The 22735-nt window shown below is 41.4% G+C and overlaps 2 protein-coding genes across 2 annotated transcripts in view; both read right to left on the bottom strand.

Annotated features, from left to right (window-relative positions):
* Positions 1–1206: 1206 nt before the first annotated feature.
* On the bottom strand, positions 1207–15613 carry galm (galactose mutarotase). The gene is made up of 9 exons (XM_010752431.3): positions 15507–15613; positions 13452–13630; positions 13172–13326; positions 8934–9047; positions 8547–8639; positions 7355–7436; positions 2228–2378; positions 1971–2145; positions 1207–1808 (listed from the first exon to the last, which is right to left on the bottom strand). The coding sequence occupies exons 2-9, from the start codon at positions 13621–13623 to the stop codon at positions 1731–1733; spliced, it is 1020 nt and encodes a 339-aa protein (XP_010750733.1). The 5' UTR covers positions 13624–13630; positions 15507–15613; the 3' UTR covers positions 1207–1730.
* A 3262-nt stretch (positions 15614–18875) lies between these two features.
* Positions 18876–22735, bottom strand: part of si:dkey-191g9.5 (rap1 GTPase-GDP dissociation stimulator 1) — a 30358-nt gene continuing 26498 nt past the window's right edge. Inside the window, exons 11-14 of the mRNA XM_027275844.1 lie at positions 22154–22293; positions 21828–21954; positions 20341–20469; positions 18876–20035 (exon numbers count right to left, since the gene is read on the bottom strand). Coding sequence (XP_027131645.1) covers positions 19908–20035; positions 20341–20469; positions 21828–21954; positions 22154–22293 — 524 coding nt within the window. The 3' untranslated portion in view covers positions 18876–19907. The remainder of the gene's footprint in view (positions 20036–20340; positions 20470–21827; positions 21955–22153; positions 22294–22735) is intronic.

The following is a 22735-nucleotide window of genomic DNA, read 5'->3' as shown; positions in this document are numbered from 1 at the left end:
TTTTTGTACACACATGATGGAATTAGAGGTTCCATCACTACAGAGTCGTCTCTATATTTTGGGTAACAGGTTTATCATTAAAGAACCGCCAAAATAGGAGTGAAAAGAAATACAAGGTTAATGATTTATTATTAATGGATGTAAATATTGCTGTTTAGAAAGATGCTGATTAGACACCATGCTGACAAATGTTCTTGCTTCCATCAGAGAAAGGCGACGGTGTGCCAAAGATTGGGATAATCTCACTCCCTCTCCTCTTAGAGGATGCCTGGACAGTTCCAGCAGTGGTAGTGCCGGTAGGACTGCTAGTCAGTCTGCTTTCTCAGTTAAAGGAATGGGAAAGTGAAATCTCCACAAACATTATAGACTCAGGAAGCTTTGCAGTGTTAAAAACCAGCCTCAAACTCAAAAGTTAACACAACAGTGTCAGCACCAGTGACTTCTTGTATTTATCTGATTCTGTTTATTATCTAACATTGATGGGTTGTACTGTTCAACACGGTGGACTGCGAGGAAGAGGATCCCCGACATCTGTAGATGCAGAAAACTTATTCAAAGCTAAGACAAACACGAGGGTTCTTATTATCAGGTGATTATACACACTAATAAAAACATAGATGTGAAGATTATATTCAATTTCTGCCACATTCTGAAAATAAAAAACCCTAAATGACACTGGACCTTTAATGTGAGGTTGTTTTTTGTCTACCTGTCACGGGACAACAGACACGTAACAGCTGTAAGCAAACTCTGGAGCAGTTACTTTTAATAGTGAGCCGTTCCTGTAAAAAGAAACAAATACAATAAATAATCATAAAGAGTCCTCTGAATGAATCTCAAAGCTAGCTGACAGTTTGAATCTGAGCGCTCGCTCCTCCCTGGGTGACATTCAGCTGCAGACGCTCGCACACTCCACTCCCTACAGTCAAATTGTCACTCTGTGATGGAGATCAGTTTTTTTCTGCAGAGAGGCTCACAATGTCTATGTTTTCATGAACTCTCTGGCTGTAAAAGCCTCTCTGAGTGATGGATAAGTGGTTGCCATAGCAACACATCCTATATCTTGGCAGAGTAGTGGGATACCCTCTCACCCAAACCTGCCTCCTCACCTAAGAAATACACACACACACACACACTCACTCTCTCTGTGTAATGTTACATAACATTCATAATGTCCACAGTACACAGCACAGATGGAAGTTTGAGTGAATTATAATTTTTTTATTTCATGTCAGACTGCATTGGCACACGATCATAAATCACATTATGACGATCACTGTTTGGTCGGTTAGACTCTGAGCTTCAGGCCACTAGCCCACAGTTTCCTGACAGGAAGCGATGTCATCAGCGGACATCACACTGTTTCAGTTAGTCCTCATCTACTCCACGTGTCAGCCAACAGGCTGAGTGTGAGTCCTTCCTGCAGCATGATCCACAGCACCTTCTTTATCAGGATATCCTCAAAAATGACGAGGTTTGGAAGGAAATCGGGGCACTGTTGGGAGTAAACTGTCCTGCAGCTACACAGAAACGCCACTCTGTTCATCGCTACATGTAAAGAAGCAGTGCAGGCTGGGATTCCTCTGCCTGTACAGTTCTTCACATTCACATTAAATGAATCTGCATCAAATAAATGAATTACACAGACAGGAATCAAAGTGTACAGTACATGATTAAAATGTGAACATTGACTGGTCCAGTCCTCTTCTTTTCTCTGAGCGGACGTCAGATCAGACTGTGGTGAAGGTGAATCGGGTCACATGACGGTAGTCCTCACCAGGACGCAGAAGACAGTCAGGGAATGAAGCCTGAACACACGCACACACACACACAAAGATGAAGATGATTAACCACAAACAGCCTCCAAGATTACATGATTTAAATGATTTCGTAATTATGGAAGAGAACCCAACAATAGTTGGTTGAGTCCACACAACAACTTTGTAGAAGTGACTCTGTCACCCTCATACCTGGTTGACAGCATCAGGCCAATTCTGCGTCTCCAGACAGAAGGAGCTGTGCTTCCCATACCTAGCCCCGCCCTTTCCTGTCATTGAGCCGTCTAGGAAGTTGGCCGTGTAAAACTGGACTCCTGGTTGGCTAGTGGAAACCTCCAGGACACGCCCACTGGCTGGGTGACACACTCTTGGGTGGAGAAAGACGTTTTCCTGTCAGATTATATTAGACAATGGTATGTGTGTAGTGTCTTTGTGAGAAAGTGACAAACCTGGCAGTGTGTCTCTCTGTCCAGGCATCTCCAGGTGATGACAGACAGAAGTTGTGGTCAAACCCTGGACCTGGAACTTCCTTCAGACGAGGGCCAATCAGAACAGGCTTCCTGAGGTCAAAGGGCGTGCCTTCCACTCCTCTGATCTCTCCTATGGAGAGATTAGCTTATTGATCAGTGATTGTATATCCCTAACAAATGTATCTACATCTGCAGTTCCCTCATAAAACAAAAATGTTGGTTATAACTCTTAATCTGACTCTCAGTGGCTCTGTACTGTGATGCTGAATCAGATCAACTGAACGATTCAAAGCAAACTGGGATTAAAGTGATAAGTTCCCCTGTGTCACCGTCCACAGTGTGAGTAACACTGAGTGTTACTGTGCAGACTGTCGGAGCACGTGGATGTAGAATGTGTAGCATTCATCGCCGCTCTTTGCTCACAGGAGCACACCTGGATGTAGCAAAACACCACCGGGCACTCCTCTGACAGATTCCTTACTGTACCTCCAATCTCTGTGGGCAGCTTATGTCATCACTTCACAAAAGCTCCATTTTTATCTGAACACACTAAAAGCACCGAGCCAGCAGCTCCAGATTTACAGCCCTTCAGAGGAGCTCCAGCCTCAAACTCTCCTTCTGTTGGGGGTTTAGCAGACAGAAAGCACACAGGCTGGGTAAATAGGCAGGACCAACCTGTCAAGACTTGAGTGCAGCCCTCTACTTTTAACTCTGCATGACACAGAACCGACTCCATATTTTTAAGTCCTGCCAGCCCTTCAGGTGGGTTTCCATTCTAACACAGATTTGGTGATATAAATAAACAGTCATTAGCTCCTCCGTCTCCCAGGGAAACCAAAGCTAATTGCAGAGTAATGAGTGTTTGTCTGACAGAGCATGAAGGAACACACTCCCACACAGGAGTACAAGCGCTCATGCTGCCGTACTCCCACATTACCAGTGGCATGATGGTAAACATATACAATAATTAAAGTTCAAAACAGAGCAGCACACAGAAAGCAGAGTTTTGAAGAAAAAGAGGATTCTCATGAGGAGCTTTTCGAAGGAAACATGAATCACTGTTAGCCAGCTGTGTGTCTCACAATAGAAGTTAAGTGAAACTATAAGCTGGTGACCAGCTGAGCTGTTTTTTTCAGCCCATACAACCACAATAATTAAGTTCTCTCAACCAACACAAATTAAATCTTACATGTTTGAAAAGGAGGAGGAAATATACATGTTTGAACATGTGTACACATATACACACACACATAAACCCATACAAATATGTTCCAAGTCTGTAGGAGAACTACGGTGGCCTTTATGTGCCAAAAGAGGTCATCATTAGAAACACATGGGGAGTGTGGTGAGGTCATTGAGGTTCCTTTAGATACATATATTTACAAAGTGTAATCAGGTAGATATTGTGTAAAACTACAGCTCATGGTAAATGTCACTGTTCCTTGTTCTGCATTGTGTTGCTGTGTTTGTTGACTTTAGCTAGCTGTTCTGCATGCTAATAAAAGCTAAGATTAGCCACGTGATGTAATTTCCATTCTCAAACTTTAAACTAAAAACATTACAGTGAACCAGAAGCAGCAACATCTTTATCTTCTTTCTCTGCTACGCTCTGTGGACCTTTGACTGGAACAAACATGGTGGCACAAGATGGCCGACTCCGTGTAAGAGGATCCGCTCCATATGTAGATATAAATTTCTAAGATAATAAAAAAATGGCAATTCTCTTTTTAAGGTGATTATATATGACTGAAAACATAGTTATACATGTTATATTCCATTTCTGTGAATAGAACACCTTAAAGTCTACACACTGAACCTTTAAATGAACCTTTCCCCTCAAATTAGAACCACCCTCCCTGTTGGAGAACTGTTTTATAAATGATTTCCTAGATTCACAGTGACCAACGAGCACTGTAGACAGCTGAAAGGGACAGCATTCAATATTCAGCAAGATCCAATAGTTCCTCCTATTCTCAACAGACACAACAGACCAAAGGACTCCACCTCTACACCTTAAAATAACTACAACCAGAAATTCTCACCATGTGAACATCTTTCAAACTAAAAGAACCAAGAATCATGGCTAGATTTTGAACAATATGAACGTTGTGAATGATTAATATCCGATCTCCCTTTTCTTACATTGTCAAAAATCAGAATGACTTCACCTTCAAAGCTGTGACTGATGGCTGAGTTCAAATCAGTTCTCTACAATATGTCACTTTGGACAAAAACACACATCTCTCTGTTCTGATCCAGAACTGGGAGAAAGTCTGCTGTTATCATGACTAATACAACTCATCAGTATAAAAATCACACACACACACACACACACACACACACACACACACTGCTGCGTTGACGAAACATATCTAATCTGACGAGTGTATTGAAACTTTGAAGGCTGTGCCACAGTGGATTTGCCTTAAAGTACTTTTTGTTTCATGTCAACATCATTGTGAGGATCTGCATCATTTTTCATTCATCAGTTCTACATCCCTACCATTGAAAGACAGCCCGTGAACACACAAACATATTGCAGTACTCAGAGGTCTCTCATATGTTTCTGTGCTCATCCAAGCATGATGACATGCACAATGATTCATATTTATTTTTTTACTTTACTTTATTCAGTTATTTTCCTTTTCCCCCTCATACAACTTGTGCACTGCCAAACTTGTTGCATCTACATGGATCTCATCAACGGCCTCTGTGAAATAACAGTAAACCGTTGTAGCTATGGAGAACTTTAACCCATGACTTTACTGTGATAGAGTCTTTTCATCTGGTTTCCTGAACCTGTGCTGAGCACTTTGCCTCTTCATCTTTTCTTGTACCAAAGAACATTTAACATTCACTTAACAGGAAAATCATGTGCTAACCTGCACAACTTTACTACCACACTGCAGTGCAGTATGTCAAAGACTTTCCAAATAAGTTGGACTAAACTGGAGGTTTGTTCCTAATCGTGCTTTTGTTCCTCAGACTGACAGACTTCAATTTAGTGACGTTATGATGTTGCAGTCATCACATTTTAGCTTGAAACCAAGAAATAAGATTGATTCAAGATTCAAGAATTATCATTAAATTAAATTAAAGTAAGAGCTGGTTAGTCGATCAGATACATAAACAGTAGGAGTCTTTTGATTTGTTAAGAAAGTAACCAATCAGTTTCCTGCTTCATGTTTGGTGCTGAAGAGAAAAATCTATTATCATCATCAGATATTGTTAATTCTGCATAACTTTAACTTTAAATGTAATATTATTCGAACATGTGAGTTCTAAATAAATTCACCCTCAGTACAGTTGTCATGAACAGGGAAATTAGCTATAGAGACCAAAACAAGAATCAGCTCCAGTTGTTTGTCACCTTGCTGACTGTAAGACTGTTAGACAAGTGTAACACTCTGCAGCACTGCAGCCAGAAGCAGTGGATCGTCCACGTGAAGGGACTGGTTAACCAGACCATGGACGGACTCACTGCCACAGAAAACTTCTGCCCAGACGCCAAGGACATCAAGAAGGTGTGCAAGGACGAGCTGAAAGACCTGCAGAAGAAGTTTGGCAGCAAGGGACTGCTGAAGACTGTCATCTTTTTAGAGGATCCAGCCGTGGACACCGCCATCGTCCAGTGTTTGCAGGCTCACATCAGAGATTTCTCTGCGAAGCTTGCAGAGAAAGGTTCTTCTCACAGTTGTCTCTAGACATCAGACTAACTGTGGTCACCTTCACACAGGAAACCATCAGAGGAGTTTCTTCCTCTGTGTGTCAGGGCTTTCTCTGGGATACTCCGGTTCGTCCACTTGTTAAATTTTAACAAAAAAAAAAAAAACAGAATATGTACCTTCTTATAAATGTGTAACTGTGTGAATGTGTCAACAAAACAAAACCGTTCAGTCTTCTTCAATAAATGCCACAAAAAAGATTCAAAAGTGTCCGACCATTAGATAACTTAAACTGACAGGTGGTCACACCTGATTAGAACTGATTTATTTATTTGATTAAATTATAGATAAATGAACAGTAATAGTGAAGTTAGTGTCAGTTTCTTCTGTTTATGCTGGAATAAAAAACATAAAGGTCACATATTTTACACTTTCCTGTGTTTTATTTTAAGTTTGAATCAAGCGGCAACCTGCCGAAGCTGTGAAAGGAAGTGCCAAAAACAGTGTAGTGCAGTTCCTCAAACGTCCATTTGAGGCTGGCTCCAGAAGTGAGTCAGTCTCCATAAGTCCCCATGTTAAAATGTCCAATTCTGGAGAGTCACACACCACCAACTATTTGAATGATTCTGGTGAAACTGGATCATATTTTATGGAGAAAATGTTTTCTGGTCATGTTCGTTGTGTCTGAGCAGGTTTTCAGGCCCGGGGCACGGGGGTATGTATAGGGACCAGAGACAGTGTGGTGGATTACGTCTATGGACATAATGACAAATACGGGACTGACTTTTAGTGGTTGGTGAGAGCTTGGTGAAATAAAAGGCTGAAAGACAGACGCCGAGCTGGGCTGACTGCTGTTGGACTAGTCAGTGATATTAGCTGCTGCTGGGTCTGCTGTTGGTGACCTGGTTGATGTTTGGCTGTTAGCAAAGTTGTCGACTCGCTAGTTTTTGATCAGAAGTAATGTAATCAGAATATACACAAAGCTGCTTTGAAATGAATCCACTCACTCTCTTTCATTTTCTCCTTCACCTAATCATTTTTTAAAATGTATTTTCCCTTCTCAGTTTCTCCTACCCTCATTTATTAAGTTACTCTGAGTTGTTTTATTCATTGATAAAATCATTTATTTTCTCCCATCATCTACTAGTGCCAGTGATGAGGCAGCACCTCTGGCTGTGGTAGTGGCAATGGGGGTGCAGGACAGGACAGGGCAAGGGCAAACACAGAGCACTGGATGTAAAACACATTTAAAAATACCTCCTGGGCCCGACAGTGCTGGCTCACTCCCATAGGTATCTGCAGCGGACCAGCACCCTCCTTAGGGACTGGCAGACCCAACCAAGCCGACCTCTGCCAAAGCCCCAGGACCAGCACAGTGCTGGTTATCACCCACACAGACATACATCAACAACATGACGTGTGTGTGATATAAATGTGTTACCTGTGGGAATGGATGTGTCATCCACAGGCAGGTAGGACTGAGCACTGATGGACACTTGATGGTCGTAGATATCTGATGCACCCTACACACACACACACACACACACACACACACACACACACACACACACACACACACACATTATTTCATCATTTGGAGATGATGAAATAATGAAATATCACAACAGAATGGATTGCCTGACTTCAGACTCAGTCAGATCTTTTTTAACTTGAAATAAGGGTCTGCCTGTCGGTAAAAGGCTGCTGTACCTGTACTAGATCACCTAGGAATGGAGGCAGTACTGTGATCAATGACTAAGAGACGCAGAGCTTAGCCTCAGTTTGGATTTGTACACACAGATCATCGTACTCACTGCAGGTAGACAGATCTGAAGTCACCGGCTTGAGTATAAAACTTTGCAGGATTGAGCTAGAAGTTATTAGAAAAACTTCCTTTAGTTTCTCCTTTCACCACCTTCAACCTCCTTCATTCTACATTAAATGAGGATAAGGCAGCTACACCTCATCCATCATCACCCTCAGACGGGGCAAGGCGGTCTTCTGAGCCCTGTCCTGACTCCAATACCAAAGTATGATCGTCATCGCTGAACCAGGACGAGACAGAACTTTCAGTAGGACAGCCACAAAACCAAGGAGCTGACTGTGGGCCGACGGGAGTAAGCAGAAGAGGAACAACACCGCCTCCTTGAGATGGACAGGACCACAGTGGAGAGGGTGCACCACTTTAGTCGAGGCACATCAGTGACTTTATCTCCTCTGCCAGCTACAGCAAATGTTCTTACAGACACTCTGAACATTCTGCATGTGCACTGTGGAGAGTGTGTGGACAGGAAACATCACACCTGGTATGGCAGCAGCACCCAGCAGGACCATAAGGCCCTGCAGAGGGGGACACAGTCAATAGACTACAACTCTGATGCTCTCTGTTGACAAACACCTCCACCATTTTGCTGCATCTTTTTAATATTTGCAACATTTCCGTACAGTTTTACACATTTTGTCAATTGATTTTGGATCTGATCAATTGGATCTATCTTGTGGTGATGTAGAATATTTATTATCTATTGTCTCCATGTGTTTAGCACAACAAAGTGAGAAATAATCCTGATCAGAGCTAATGATGAATGGAAACAGAGGCCCAGTGTATTTATTGGATGATGATGTGACCTTACCTGTCCAGCCAGGTTGAAGTAAGAGTGGTTGGTGAGGTTGATGGGCGTGGTTTTGGTAGACTGGGCTCGGTATTCAGCAGTTAGTGTTTCCCCCTGAAGACACAGCTTAGATGTGACTTACAAAGCAGTTATTCATATGCTGAATGAAGAAAATGCTCCTGGTTGTAAAAGAGTGGATTCTTTGGTTTTAAATCTGAAAACTGTTGTCTAATTTCAGGTTCATTTCTTCAAGGACTTCTTCAAGGTCATTGTGTTTGCTGACCAAACCTCATGAAGCATAACAAGTGGTTCATGAAGCAGACCTCTCCAGGCTAAAGCAGACCTTAGTTGAAAAATGTTTGAGATGCTCCGAGGGTGATCAGCTACAGAGCTGTGAGGTGTGTTTACCTGCAGGGTGTAGGAGACTGAGGCCTGGACCTCTCCAGGATAACCCTGATCTCCATCTGGACTTGTAAGACTCAGCTGGACACCACCTTCCACTGGTGTAGCAATCCAGATAGCCTGCAGAGACAGACACATTCACACAGTGTTATACAGTATTTATGAAAGATTCAAAACAATAGTCCATTCCATTAGCTATACCTGCTTCTCCTCGAAGGTCAGAGGAGGGCTGCAGCCAAACCCAGCTGAGACTGAGGTGGGAGGTGGAGCCTGGACTGGTCTCAGCCAATCACTGAGCTCACACAGAGACAAACCAGCCCCAGTCATGTCTGCTGTCAGTTGCTATCAGATCTCTATTGAACTGCAATGACTAGTCTATTCATCGATTAGTTTAGTCAAATATTAATAATTAAATAATAATTTGATCAGCAACTAATTTGATAATTGATTAATTGTTTTGAAAAAAATCTTAAATGTGAATATTTTTGCTTTCTTTCATGTTTTCAACTGAACATGTGAGGATGTCACTTTGAAAACACTGATCACAGAACATTTTTCACAGTCTTAGTTTTAAACAACTCATCAAGTAAAAAACAGAATGACAGACAGATTCACTGATGTCAAAAATGATTATGAGTCCTGAATAAAGGTCATTAGTTTATCAGATTTATAAACAGAAGCCAGTGAACATCTGTTCTGCCACACAAACAAACATGCACCACAGAATTCATTAACACCAGGCAGGCAGTAGCAGGCCAGTAGCTCACCTCTATGTGTGCCCGTGTATGAAGGCTAGGTCTTTCTTCTTAAGCTGTCCTGAATAATAAAGGCCAAAGCCCACAAAAATAATAAATCAATAAATAACACAACACTAAATATCTTTCTTTATGCTGAATTCAGTAGACTGGACTCATCGATGTTCTTTGTTTGAACCATTTAACCCGTGAGCTGCTAACATCACCATGGTTAGTCCACCACTTGTCCAGACCGAGCTCCAAAATCAATAACTGGAAAGTGAAGCCAATGCAGAAGTAGTAAAAACTCATTTTGAGGCTGGCTGCAACATTCCAACCTCCATAAGCACGCGCATTAAAATGTCAACTTCACAGCAGAAATAAACATGATTACAGCCTGATACAAAAAAACTGTTTGACAAGTGTACTGTTCAAATGGTATTAAGGCTTATGTTATGCAGAGTTACCAGCGTGGACGCTTGTTTGAGCACTCAGATCCGCCGATGAATCATGTATTTGCCGATTTTTAGATTAGCTGGGAGGTGGAAGAGGCAGTAAAGCCAACATGGCGGCGGCCAGCGTCACATATTCTGAGCGCTTTGGAAACTGGTGGGTGACATCACGCGGACACGTCTATTCTTTGTACTGTGAAATATTCATGTCATTCATGGTCACCAGGGGATGAATCTAACTGATTTATCCTCTCACACCACCAGCATCTAAACGGTTCATCTCTGAAACAGGAACACTACTTTGTACAGACATTTATGGTACCTAGATGACAAGTGTTCTGACTTCAATCATCCTGCTGCTGTCTCACCACAGTGTCAGCTGCTGAATGGACTGCACAGAGCTGCCAGCATGGCTGATGATGAAGTTACAGCGAGCACACAAGACACAGAACACATCTCCTTCAGCTCTGCTTCTCTGAGCAGGTGAGGACAGTGGTAGCAACAAGTTGTAGTAGAGAGAGAGCGAACACAGTACAGCAACCCAACAATGGATTATGGATTATGGTATTAGCAGTAGTGAAGATGTTGTTTGGTCGACGCTGACGATAACCTGTCTGGACAGGTCCTCAGTTCACTGACTGGATTTCTTTGTGTTCTTACTGGTATGAAAACTAATGAAGGGAGATGACAAGCACAAACAGGTCCACCATTAGGACGGACTGCCATGCCTCAGCTAAAACCTAACAACAAGTTACATGAAGATACCATGAGCCTTTAGCATCTCACAACTTTAAAAGCCTTAAAAACAGCCAGAGCACGAGGGCAATCATCGGTACTCATCCTTCTCGACTTATCGGCTGCCTTCGATACAGTCAATCACGACATACTCCTAACCACACTCGCTAACATGGGCATTACAGGCTCTGCCCACTCCTGGCTCGAGTCCTACCTCGCTGGATGCTCCTTTAATGTGTCTTGGCAAGGTCGTCTGTCATCGACTCATACCCTCTCCACGGGGGTGCCGCAGGGGTCGGTGCTGGGTCCCCTTCTGTTTGCCATCTACACCACCTCGCTGTCCCATGTTATCCGCTCACACGGCTTCTCCTACCACTGCTATGCCGATGACACACAGCTATACCTGTCGTTCCAGCCGGACGACACCACGGTCTCCGCACGTATCTCCGCCTGTCTCTCTGATCTGTCAACTTGGATGAAAGACCACCATCTCCAGCTTAATCTGTCAAAAACCGAACTCCTGGTCATCCCTGCCCATGAGTCAATCTGCCATGACTTCAACCTGAAAATTGGTACTGTCACTATTACCCCTAACCATGCTGCTAAAAACCTGGGCGTCGTACTAGATGATCGTCTTTCTCTCTCTGAACACATTTCCTCCGTAGCGAGGTCATGTCGCTATGCATTGTACAATATTAGAAAAATCAGACCGTACCTGACCCAATATGCCGCTCAGCTCCTGATTCAGGCTACAGTCAGCTCCCGCCTCGATTACTGCAACTCGCTCTTGGCTGGCCTACCTGCTTGCGCGATCAAACCTTTGCAAATGGTCCAGAATGCCGCAGCGCGACTGGTTTTCAATCAACCTAAAAGGTCACATGTCACCCCACTCTTCAGCGACCTGCACTGGCTGCCTGTAGCTGCCAGAATTAAACACAAAGCTCTGACACTAGCCTACAAAACCACCTCAGGATCTGCCCCTGCCTATCTCAGCGTCTTACTAAAGGCTCACGTCCCGACCAGGGCGTTACGCTCCGCTCATACAAACCGTCTAGTTGTACCCTCGCCTCTCGCAAAGCGAGGTCACTATAAACTCTTCTCTGTGGTTGTCCCCAAATGGTGGAATGACCTACCAACGGCTACTAGAACAGCAACATCCCTTTCGACCTTTAAAAAACTTGTAAAAACCTTTCTGTTTCAAGAATGCTTCCCTGCCTAACAAAACTAACAAAACTAACAACTATTCTGTGCTCCTTTACACCTTTCTCAGCTTATGTCCTCCTCTGTAAGTCGCTTTGGATAAAAGCGTCTGCTAAATGCAATGTAATATAATGTAATGTAATGTAAAAACAACTTGTAGCGCCACTGATCCTCATAAAGAGCTCAACAGAGAGCACGCGTCACATGATCTATGGACACCCACTGATGAGCACACTAAATATAAGAGACTGGCGTTAACTGCAGAACTACCTTACCCATCACCCATCAGTGCCCAGGACCACCATAATGACCCAAAGCAGTTTTTACTGCCTCGCACAGCTGATCAGGGCAGACTGAACCTCTCTCAGCAGACCACAGAACAGCTAACGAAACAAGTCTGATCGTTCATCCGATGAGCTGAGCATGGACTCAAATCAATAATCAAACAGACACAAAGTGCAGAGTGACCAATTTATCTACACCCTCATTATCTTTGTTTAAATTGAACAGCAGTGGAGACCACATAGTCTGTTACACCATTCTATGATCATTATACTACCATTATGTCATACTATGTCATCATGTGTCATGTTAATGTTACATGGACCTGATTCATATTTTCTATCATACCTTACTTACATCTCGATAGATTATTAATAAAGACAATAACTACATAATCATACCGGACTCAAAATGTCAGTAACATCGCCTGTACAAGATCTGCAAATTATAAATGATTTATGTAAATATCATCACTTAAACTCTTACACACTTATACTGTGCATACTGTATATACCAAATATATTAGATTTTATATTTATGTCTACGTTTACCTGTCAAGTTCTCTGTTTTGTGTTTTTAACTGTACCTATGTCTATATATGTTTGTACTATGAGAGTAAAGTGTAACCGCAGTGAAATTAAAATGATTCTGTTTCTGATATCATATATTAGTCCACTAATAGCCACTTCACCTGTAGTTTAGTCTCTATTATTTTTTTCGTTTCATATTTGTCTGTTGTGTATTATCTGTACTATTATGTGTCACTGTGCTGCTGGAGATCAATACAGGTTCTGTGCAGTCCAAAGAGGGAAAACACAAGCTGCTCTGAGATCAGCCTGACCTTATTGAAGCCGCGCAGCCCTCCATGCAGTGCATTAGGTCCATTGTTGACGTCCAGTTGGTACTCTTTTCCCTCCAGTACAAAACGTCCACGTGCGATCCTGTTGGCCACGCGGCCCACCACGGCTCCCAGGTAGCGCTTATCTGACATGTAACCTGACCACACAGACCATGATGCACTGCTGCAGATTAAAGTGGCCAAAACATGTGAAGAAGTGAAAGAAAGAAAGAACATCCTCCACTCTGACACGTGAAGGAGGACACACTTCTTTGCTCCGTACCTTCCAGGTCATCGTAGCCCAGGACCACGTCCTTCCCTCTGCTGCACACAGACCTGATGATGGCACCCAGGGTCAGGACCTCCACCCGGACCTGAGAGGACTGCAGGACCCACAGGTCCACAGAGCCCAGGCCAGACACCTCCCCCCACTGCTCATGGCTCACCTCAGTCATTTTAGACCTGACAGCAACACAACACAATACAACACAACATCACAACACAACATCACAACACAACACAACATCATAACACAACAACACAATACAACACAACATCACAACAACACAACAGAACACAACACAACAACACCACACAACAACACCACATCACCACACAACACAACATCACAACACAATACAACACATCACCACACAACAACACAACAAAACACAACAATACAACACAACACAACATCACATTACCACACAACACAACATCACAACACAACAACACAATACAACACAACATCACCACACAACAACAACACGACATCACAATACAACACAACATCACAACACAACAATACAACACAACAACACAACAACACAACATCACAACACAATACAACATCACCACACAACACAACATCACAACACAATACAACACATCACAACAACACAACAAAACACAACAATACAACACAACATCACATTACCACACAACATCACAACACAACACAACAACACAACATCACAATACAACACAACATCACAACACAACAACACAACATCACAATACAACACAACACAACAATACAACACAACAACACAACATCACAACACAACAAAACACAACAATAGAACACAACATCACAATACAACACAACAACACAATACAACATCACAATACAACACAACAACACAACATCACCACACAACACAACATCACAATACAACAACACAACACAACAACACAACACAACAACACACAACATCACCACACAACACAACATCACAACACAATACAACACATCACAACAACACAACAAAACACAACAATACAACACAACAACACAACATCACATTACCACACAAAACAACATCACAACACAACACAACAGCACAACATCACAATACAACACAACATCACAACACAACACAACATCACAATACAACACAACATCACAACAATACAACACAACAACACAACATCACATTACCACACAAAACAACATCACAACACAACACAACAACACAACATCACAATACAACACAACAACACAATACAACAACACAACATCACCACACAACACAACATCACAATACAACACAACAACACAACATCACCACACAACACAACATCACAATACAACAACACAACATCACAACACAACACAACAATACCACACAATACAACACAACATCACCACACAACACAACATCACAACACAATACAACACATCACAACAAAACACAACAATACAACACAACATCACATTACCACACAACACAACATCACAACACAACAACACAACATCACAATACAACACAACATCACAACACAACAACACAACAATACAACACAACATCACAACACAACAACACAACAATAGAACACAACATCACAATACAACACAACAACACAATACAACATCACAATACAACACAACAACACAACATCACCACACAACACAACATCACAATACAACAACACAACACAACATCACAATACAACGCAACAACACAACACAACAACACAACATCACAACACAACATCACAACACAACATCACAACACAACATCACAACACAACATCACAACACAACATCACAACACAACAACACAACATCACAACACAAAACAATCATCTGACAGCTGTCATGCACAGACTGATGATTGTCTTTGTCGTTTCTATGCATGATTAACAAACACACACTATCTATATGTCTCTCTCTCTCTCTCTCTCACACACACACACACACACACACACACACACACACACACACACACACACACAGTCTCTTTAAAGTCAAAACACGCACAGGCGTGCGCGTGCACGCACACCCACACACACTTCACTCTCGTGTAACACACAAAGTTGTGTGTAAGTGACAAACCTGACTGAATGATGTTTTCTTGAACAACTGTCACACTCACTTCAGAAACTACACAACTCACAACACGTCCTGTCTCCTTCTTCTTTTACTGAACCAGCGTAAAGGACGCACAGCGCCCCCTGCTGTTCTGGAGTGTATAGACTCATTTTACCATTTAAACATGGATATTGATCGATTGGTTATTAAAATGATCTCTGTCTCCATAATATAACCAATCAACCCTCTTCTGAGTTCCCTGTCATACTTTGAACTGTCTACCTTCACGGTGCAGAATGACGTGTCTGTACACATCACATTCACTGAGACCTGAAAGAATTTTACACATTAAATATGACATGAAATGAAATTGAGCAATCGTCATTATGTAGATTAATGATGTTATACATTTTCAGACTAACGTCCAAAATCAGATAAAACATTTATTTCAAATTTACACCTATAAATCATATTTTAGGGTTTCTCATTAAATTCAAATGTATATACTGATAAATACTGATATTACAAACCCAGTACATTCACATTATCAGCATTCTTAGAGCCATCTCTAGAAGTAAGACCAAGATATTTAATGTTCTCATAAACATGTTGTCTTTAGAAATATACACTCGTGCTGAGTTAGATACCTACAACATTTTCCAAAAAAGTAAAGACAAGAAACAAGAGAAAGGGAATATTGGGAAATGCAAATATATATATATATATATAGAAAATAAAATAAATTTTAAAAAATGCATTCACAAAAATCTGAGATACAAAGATTTTGCTAACAGAAGTGTTCTGGATTTCGTTTGTCGTCGCAAAAGAGGCAGTTCCCTGCATTCTTATGTATGTATGTACGTATGTATATCTGTTATGTAGATCTGTTTATGTGTCTTCCTCATCATGGCCTGGATATCCACCGCCACATTCCCCAGAGGCTAAACTTTAGATGAGAGCTGATGAGTTCTGAGATTGCTGCCTAAGCTTCTTGTTAATGTGTGACATAGTGTCTGTCTCAATGTGAAGCTTGTCATCATAATCAGCTGAGAAAAACATTATTATAATTATTATTCTCCATTACCTTTATACAGTATGTAAGTATGTTGAAGAACATGAAGAGAAAATGTATTCATTAGACACCGAATGGGGGAAGACATTGCATAACTTTATTCTGCTCTTTCTTGAACAAAGATCATAAAATGTCAAATTTTCTCTCCCTGAAAAATAAACAGATTTCTTCACAGGTGATGTCTAGTTAAATATGTCAGATACAGATATTATATGAAACATTAGAGGGTATCACCTCATGTCCACTGCAAGATGAATCATTTCTGTAGTACCGGACACACATGCTCACCATTTCCCCACGAGTACCAAACTATAGATGCACAGCTCAGAGCACTGTCGTACACTTGTATTCATATAGTTGGTTTGAACAGACTGTACATACAAATGGTTGGTCTGCATGAGTTTGCCACATTGTGCTTCTGTAGGATTCCTCTGTCAGATGGAAAATAGTTTTTCTCTGTTATGTTTATTGCATAACATAAAACAGGAAGCGTTATTTACAGAAGAATGTGCTGTGGACGTTGCTGTCAGGGCGGAGCCACATGTTCAAGCAATTTACTAAATCAACTGTGCAAGATGAGATCAAAGGAACAGTCTATACTTTTCATCATTCATCTAGATCATTTCATTAGTACTTATGTATTATGTTATTATATAACAGTATTCTAACAAGTCGTCGTCACTTTGAGACCAGAATAAAAAGATGTTGTGGTCTTCAGGTTACCAGTTCTCTACGGGCTCTAACTGCAACACTGTCAGTGCAGCCTGAGGTCATTTCCTGTGACGTTCAACACAGATCAGTTGAGAACTGGCAAATAATTAGAAACTAACACGCTAAATAATCCTGCATGTGCAGTATAACAGCCAGGTACTTCAAGTGTGGTGTGACCGAGCATAATTTCTTTCCATGTGATTATAGGCAGCAGCAGAGGATACACTGGTTTCTTTTGACTGTGATCTTTCCCCAATCATAACCAGTTAGTTACTTCAAACCAGCACAACTTTAATCTTGTTTAAGCCGAAAAGTAATAAGTAAATGAATCTGAAGAAATCTGAGAACTTGATACACTGCAAACACGGCACAGCAAGTAATGGAACTAACGTTAGCCATGGGTTCTACAGTTGCTGCTCAGCTAACATGCAGAGAGGAGATGAACCAGCTCCAGACAGCGATGTCACCGCTCTCCTGCTACTATAACTAATGTCTGATGACAGGTTTAACATCACCTGACACAAACAAAGGCTGGAAAAGTAAGTCAGTGTTGTGTGGCTGTGTCTGATACACTCAGTTTGTTAGTTTCTAGTGATCGGAGCATGTGCAAGTCTTAAACGTGAATATTTCTGACCTCTACCATCCATCATATGAGATGATCGAGACATTAGCATGCTTCAGTCTGACACATGATGCAAAGAGCATCTTTAGTTGGGGCTGTAAGGTTATACCTGTCTTTAACTGTTACACCTCTATGTACAGCTGCTGTCAGCACAGTGACGTGACATACATATTCATATAGGCATCTCATACTTGTAATGTAATGTATAGTAGAACTCTTACTGGAGGAGCATTTTGAAAGAGACAAGACAATATCCAACACACCATAAAGGTTCTAGGACTAGGCCATGCCATTCAGATTTATTGCTTGGTAATGTGGCTCCATTACTCGTTTTATTTGACTGGGAATGATGCTGGGCAGTCTGCTTTAAAGTCTTTGGTCATGTGGACCACATTTCAGCCGGTCAAAAAGACCTCTCATAGTCTCAAAGTTATTTAAGCATTGATTTACAAGATACTGAGAGTGTGAGCCCAAAGCACTGTATGTTCAGTTTGGTATTATCAGTCTTCAGTGGAGTCATTCAAATTAAAATTCATTCAACCAAATTACTGCACAAATCTTCATGTGTCACTTGTTTTGTGAAAATATTACTGTAAAGGAGAAATAACTCCATCTGACTTCACATCACTGCTTCCATTCAAAGTTACTGTACGACCAGGAAGAACATTTTTCATCTTCACTGTAAGAAAAAGAAAAAGCTTTCTGAGGTCAGTTTGTTCATATTCTGAGTGCACATTTTTTCAGACTCCGGAACTTACACCACTCACAAAGAGTTCAGGCTATTCGTCTTTGGGATGAAATTTCAGCGTGCACCTAAAATGCACTGTAACCTTTACAGTGAACTTCATTTGACCTTCTCTAAACTTTTGAATGCACATGTCCAGCTGTTCAGTGTTTCAGTACTTATTGCAGAACATGCTGTTCTCTAACAAGGTGATTAAAAATCACAAGTGTGTGATCCATGAATGTTCCACTAAATGTTCTGCTTCAGTGACAGTTTGTATTGAAACAGTCCTCTTCATCATGCTGTTCACATTGTGACATCATGACACCAAGACAACACCCAACAATCATCACCAGTACCTGGTCAGTGTGAGGCTTTAAACAGGAAGTACTCAGAGGGAAGTTACCACTGAGCTGGGTCACTGTACATCACATCACTGTAGCATGAACTTTTTACATTTTCCATAAATTTTACCTGAAAATATCCTGAACTTTTTGTGAGTAGGGTAGATGAAGCTGAGCCTCTACTAATGGAATGGATCAGCATTGAAAGGTTGATAGTAGCTGTAGTTCAAGAAAATCAGAAAGAGCTGTTTGTTCACATGTAGATTGTATACTGTATGCTATTTGACACTTTAAAGGTCAGTATTCATTTGGATCACCATTCTGTGCTGCTATGTCACAGCTCCTAGAGTTACACTAAATATTTCACAGATTTCTCAACCTTTATCTCACATAAACTGACCCAGAAATCATTATTACTAATATTCAGGCCTGTCTGCTGGCCGGGCCCTCAAAAGGCAACATCAGTCCATCTGTCCATCCACCATATATCATTTAAAGGAAAATGTCATTGTCATAATTTCCCTTTGATCAACTTTTTGTTCCATGATGAGGTTTTTTGAAAACTTCAGATAAAATTTTTTATGGATATTCATGGTCCCCAGAAGATGAATCTGTCACTGACCCCTCCTCTGCTGCCACTGACAATATAAAATTTATTGTATGTTTGAAATGAAAAATCTAATGGACCTTTCCATTTCATACAGACAAGTGTCATCTTTGCACATCATCACATGGAGGACATTTTAAACTCCTGATTGAATGAACCGTTTTGGTTTTAATGGCTCAGCATCCCTCCCCAGCACCTGTCACTGTGCTGTGTACTTAGTCTTGCTTGTATTCAATTAGTAATTGTTGCCACAAAACAGGTGACATTTTTAATATCTGTGCAGTAGGACTGTCTGAATTAAAGTATGCTATTGTAGCAGATGAGCTCCTGTTTCTGCATGCTGGTTTAACTGGTGTCTCCGAGGATGGCCAGTATGGAGCTGGCCTGCGAGGCAAGTTTACTGCTGCTATGATCTGTCAGTTTACTGAGACTTTCCTTCATGTTCACAGAGTTCAACTCCTCCTTCATCACACCTGGAGGATGGAAAGAAGAAGATAGAAGTGTGAGATACTTGCAACTAGTGTCGGAGGCAAAATTGTGCTTGCTTCGCATTTTCTGAACATTGTGTGTTAAACAACTTTTTCTTGCAGAGTACAGAACAGAAGAAATAGAAACATACATGCATACAAACCTCTAAATTAGTATTTGTGATTGATTAATGATGTTTTATATCCAATACCACTGACCCTCTCAATACGGTTTTCCTCACGCTCAACAGCAACATTGTGAAATTTGAACAGAACTCATCTGAGTGTGTGTAGTCAGATCAAACACATACTGGAGTTAGCCAGGCTGCAGATGAGACCTAAAGCACTGAACTTGACTTCGACCGCCCCAACAGGATCCTCCAGCATCTTTTTCAGTATGGGCAACAGCTCCGCGTCGCTGAACGGATCCTTCATAGAGTCTGTAGTGTACACACACACACACACACACACACACACACACACACACACACACACACACACACACATAAATATGCTTGCATTCAGGATTTGGAGATATACCGGATCATATTGGATTAACTGATTAAATAAACCAAGCTAGTTAGAAGTGGTTAGACCTGTGTTTTTTTTTCTTGGTGAATTATCTTCGTGATATACCAATATTGACTATCATGTTAATAATAAATGGTAAATGGACTGCACTTATATAACACCTTTTCTAGTCTTCTGACCATTCAAAGCTCTTTTACACTACATCTCTCATTCACCCATTCACACACAGTCATACACTGATGACAGAGCCTTCAGGATTTATTGGGGTTCAGTATCTTGTCTAATGTCATCTGATTAGTGGACGACCTGCTCTTCCTCCTGAGCTACAGCTGCATTAGTGATAATGTGTAAATACTCCAGATTTATCCCTGTTCTCTCTTTGTGCTTCACACTCACTCACAGTGTAAATGTTCTTTTTCTTCTCTTTCGTTCAGTTTCTTATGAATCGAGGCATGTTACAAATAACCTTAATATAAAATATATATTATATAAAAGTATGACGCATAAAAGTAAACTATGCAATATGCGTGCTGTGTCATACGAAACCTCAAATAACTAAAAACCCTAAAACTCACCAGGGATTAAACAGCAGGGTGGTATGGAGGTTTGTGAAGATGCGAATTAAGTTAGGAACAATAACCTTCTGTGTATTATGATACAAAGATGGCACAGAGAGAGGAATCCCATAACCATACTGTATGTTTGAACCATTAACGGCCAGAAGTGAAAGCACTACAGAGCAGCTTCACCAAACAAGAAGTTTGTTCGTAAAAGAAAAGAACAAGAAGCTTCTCCTGAGAACACACACTGATTTCAACAAATCATCTTAACAAGCCCACGACTGACAACCAGCTCTCTGCACACTGTCTGTGTATTTGTTGCAGAGAGAAGGATTGATGGCCACATCCAGAGAAGTGCAGTATTCCTGCATCTTCTTCTTCAAGAAAAAAACAAACAAACTCTTGCAAAGTCAGTATATAACATACAGAGAACACTCTAAACATTAACAGTTAATAAACAGCCTGTATTCATCAAACATCTCAGATTGGTAAAATCCATCCTAACTGGACAACATTTCTCAGCCTGGCATGTTTTTGGGATGTGATGAGCAGTCCTAACATGTTAGAAGTTTTGGGCTGGTGTTTAGACATGTGCAAACTTCTCAACCTCGCTGAGAGTTCACCTTCAGTTCCAGTCATTGGCTCAGTGAGTCTTACGTGTCTGATAAATTCAGGCACAGAACTTTTTACATAATCTCAGAAATTACCAATGTCAATGGCAGATGCTATCGCCAGGGCAACCAGGGCCTCGTTCTGCATGATGACGTGCTCGCTTGTTGCCATGGAGATAAGGTGTCGAACCCCAGCTGCTTTGGCTACAGCGTTGACAACTTCCTGTGAGAGGGAGGAAATCAACTCATGATGAGATGTTCATTGTGCGTGTGTGTGTGTGTGTGTGTGTGTGTGTGTGTGTGTGTGTGTGTGTATGTGTGTGTGTGCATACACAGCACATACACCTCAACAAACTGACTAACAAGAAGAAAGAATTTACACTCTGCTAACTTTCACATCAGATCAGAACAAGTGGACTCACGGGGCTGCGGCTGTGTCTGATGAAGGCAGCCAACAGGCGGCTGGCTTCTCCTCTGACCCCGGCATGGTCTTTGGCTTCACACCACTCCATGACACGAGCCAGCAGCTCAGCATCCCTCCCCAGCACCAAGGCTGCCTCCTCTGACACAGCATGGCAGAGAGAAGGAAAAATACATTTTAAAAGGTTAACAGAGAAGGTGCAAAATCAAAAACGACTAGGACAACAAATCAACACTTATACAGAGAGAGAGAGAGAGAGAGAGAGAGAGAAAGAGAGAGAGAAAGTTTTCAGTAAAGGGAGATGTGACTGCATCTTCAACCAATACCGTGCCTGACTAGGCATAACCCTGAAAGAGACAGACAGACAGAGAGAGAGAGAACATCAGTTATATATAAAGATTCCTTCTCTCTCTGCTCTCGTACAAATCATCAAATATTTGATAAAACAAACAAAGTGAGTCATTAGAGGCCAGCACCTATAAAAATACCAGTTGGAGGGATTGAATCTAATACCACAAGCTGTTCATGCCTTCTGTTTGTGTGTGTGTGTCTCTTAATGTGTGTGTGTGTGTGTGTGTGTGTG

Source organism: Larimichthys crocea, unplaced genomic scaffold (genome assembly GCF_000972845.2).
Source record: "Larimichthys crocea isolate SSNF unplaced genomic scaffold, L_crocea_2.0 scaffold220, whole genome shotgun sequence".
NCBI lineage: Eukaryota > Metazoa > Chordata > Actinopteri > Sciaenidae > Larimichthys > Larimichthys crocea.
Note: the sequence above shows the minus strand (reverse complement) of the source record. Positions and strands in the feature narration are given on the sequence as shown.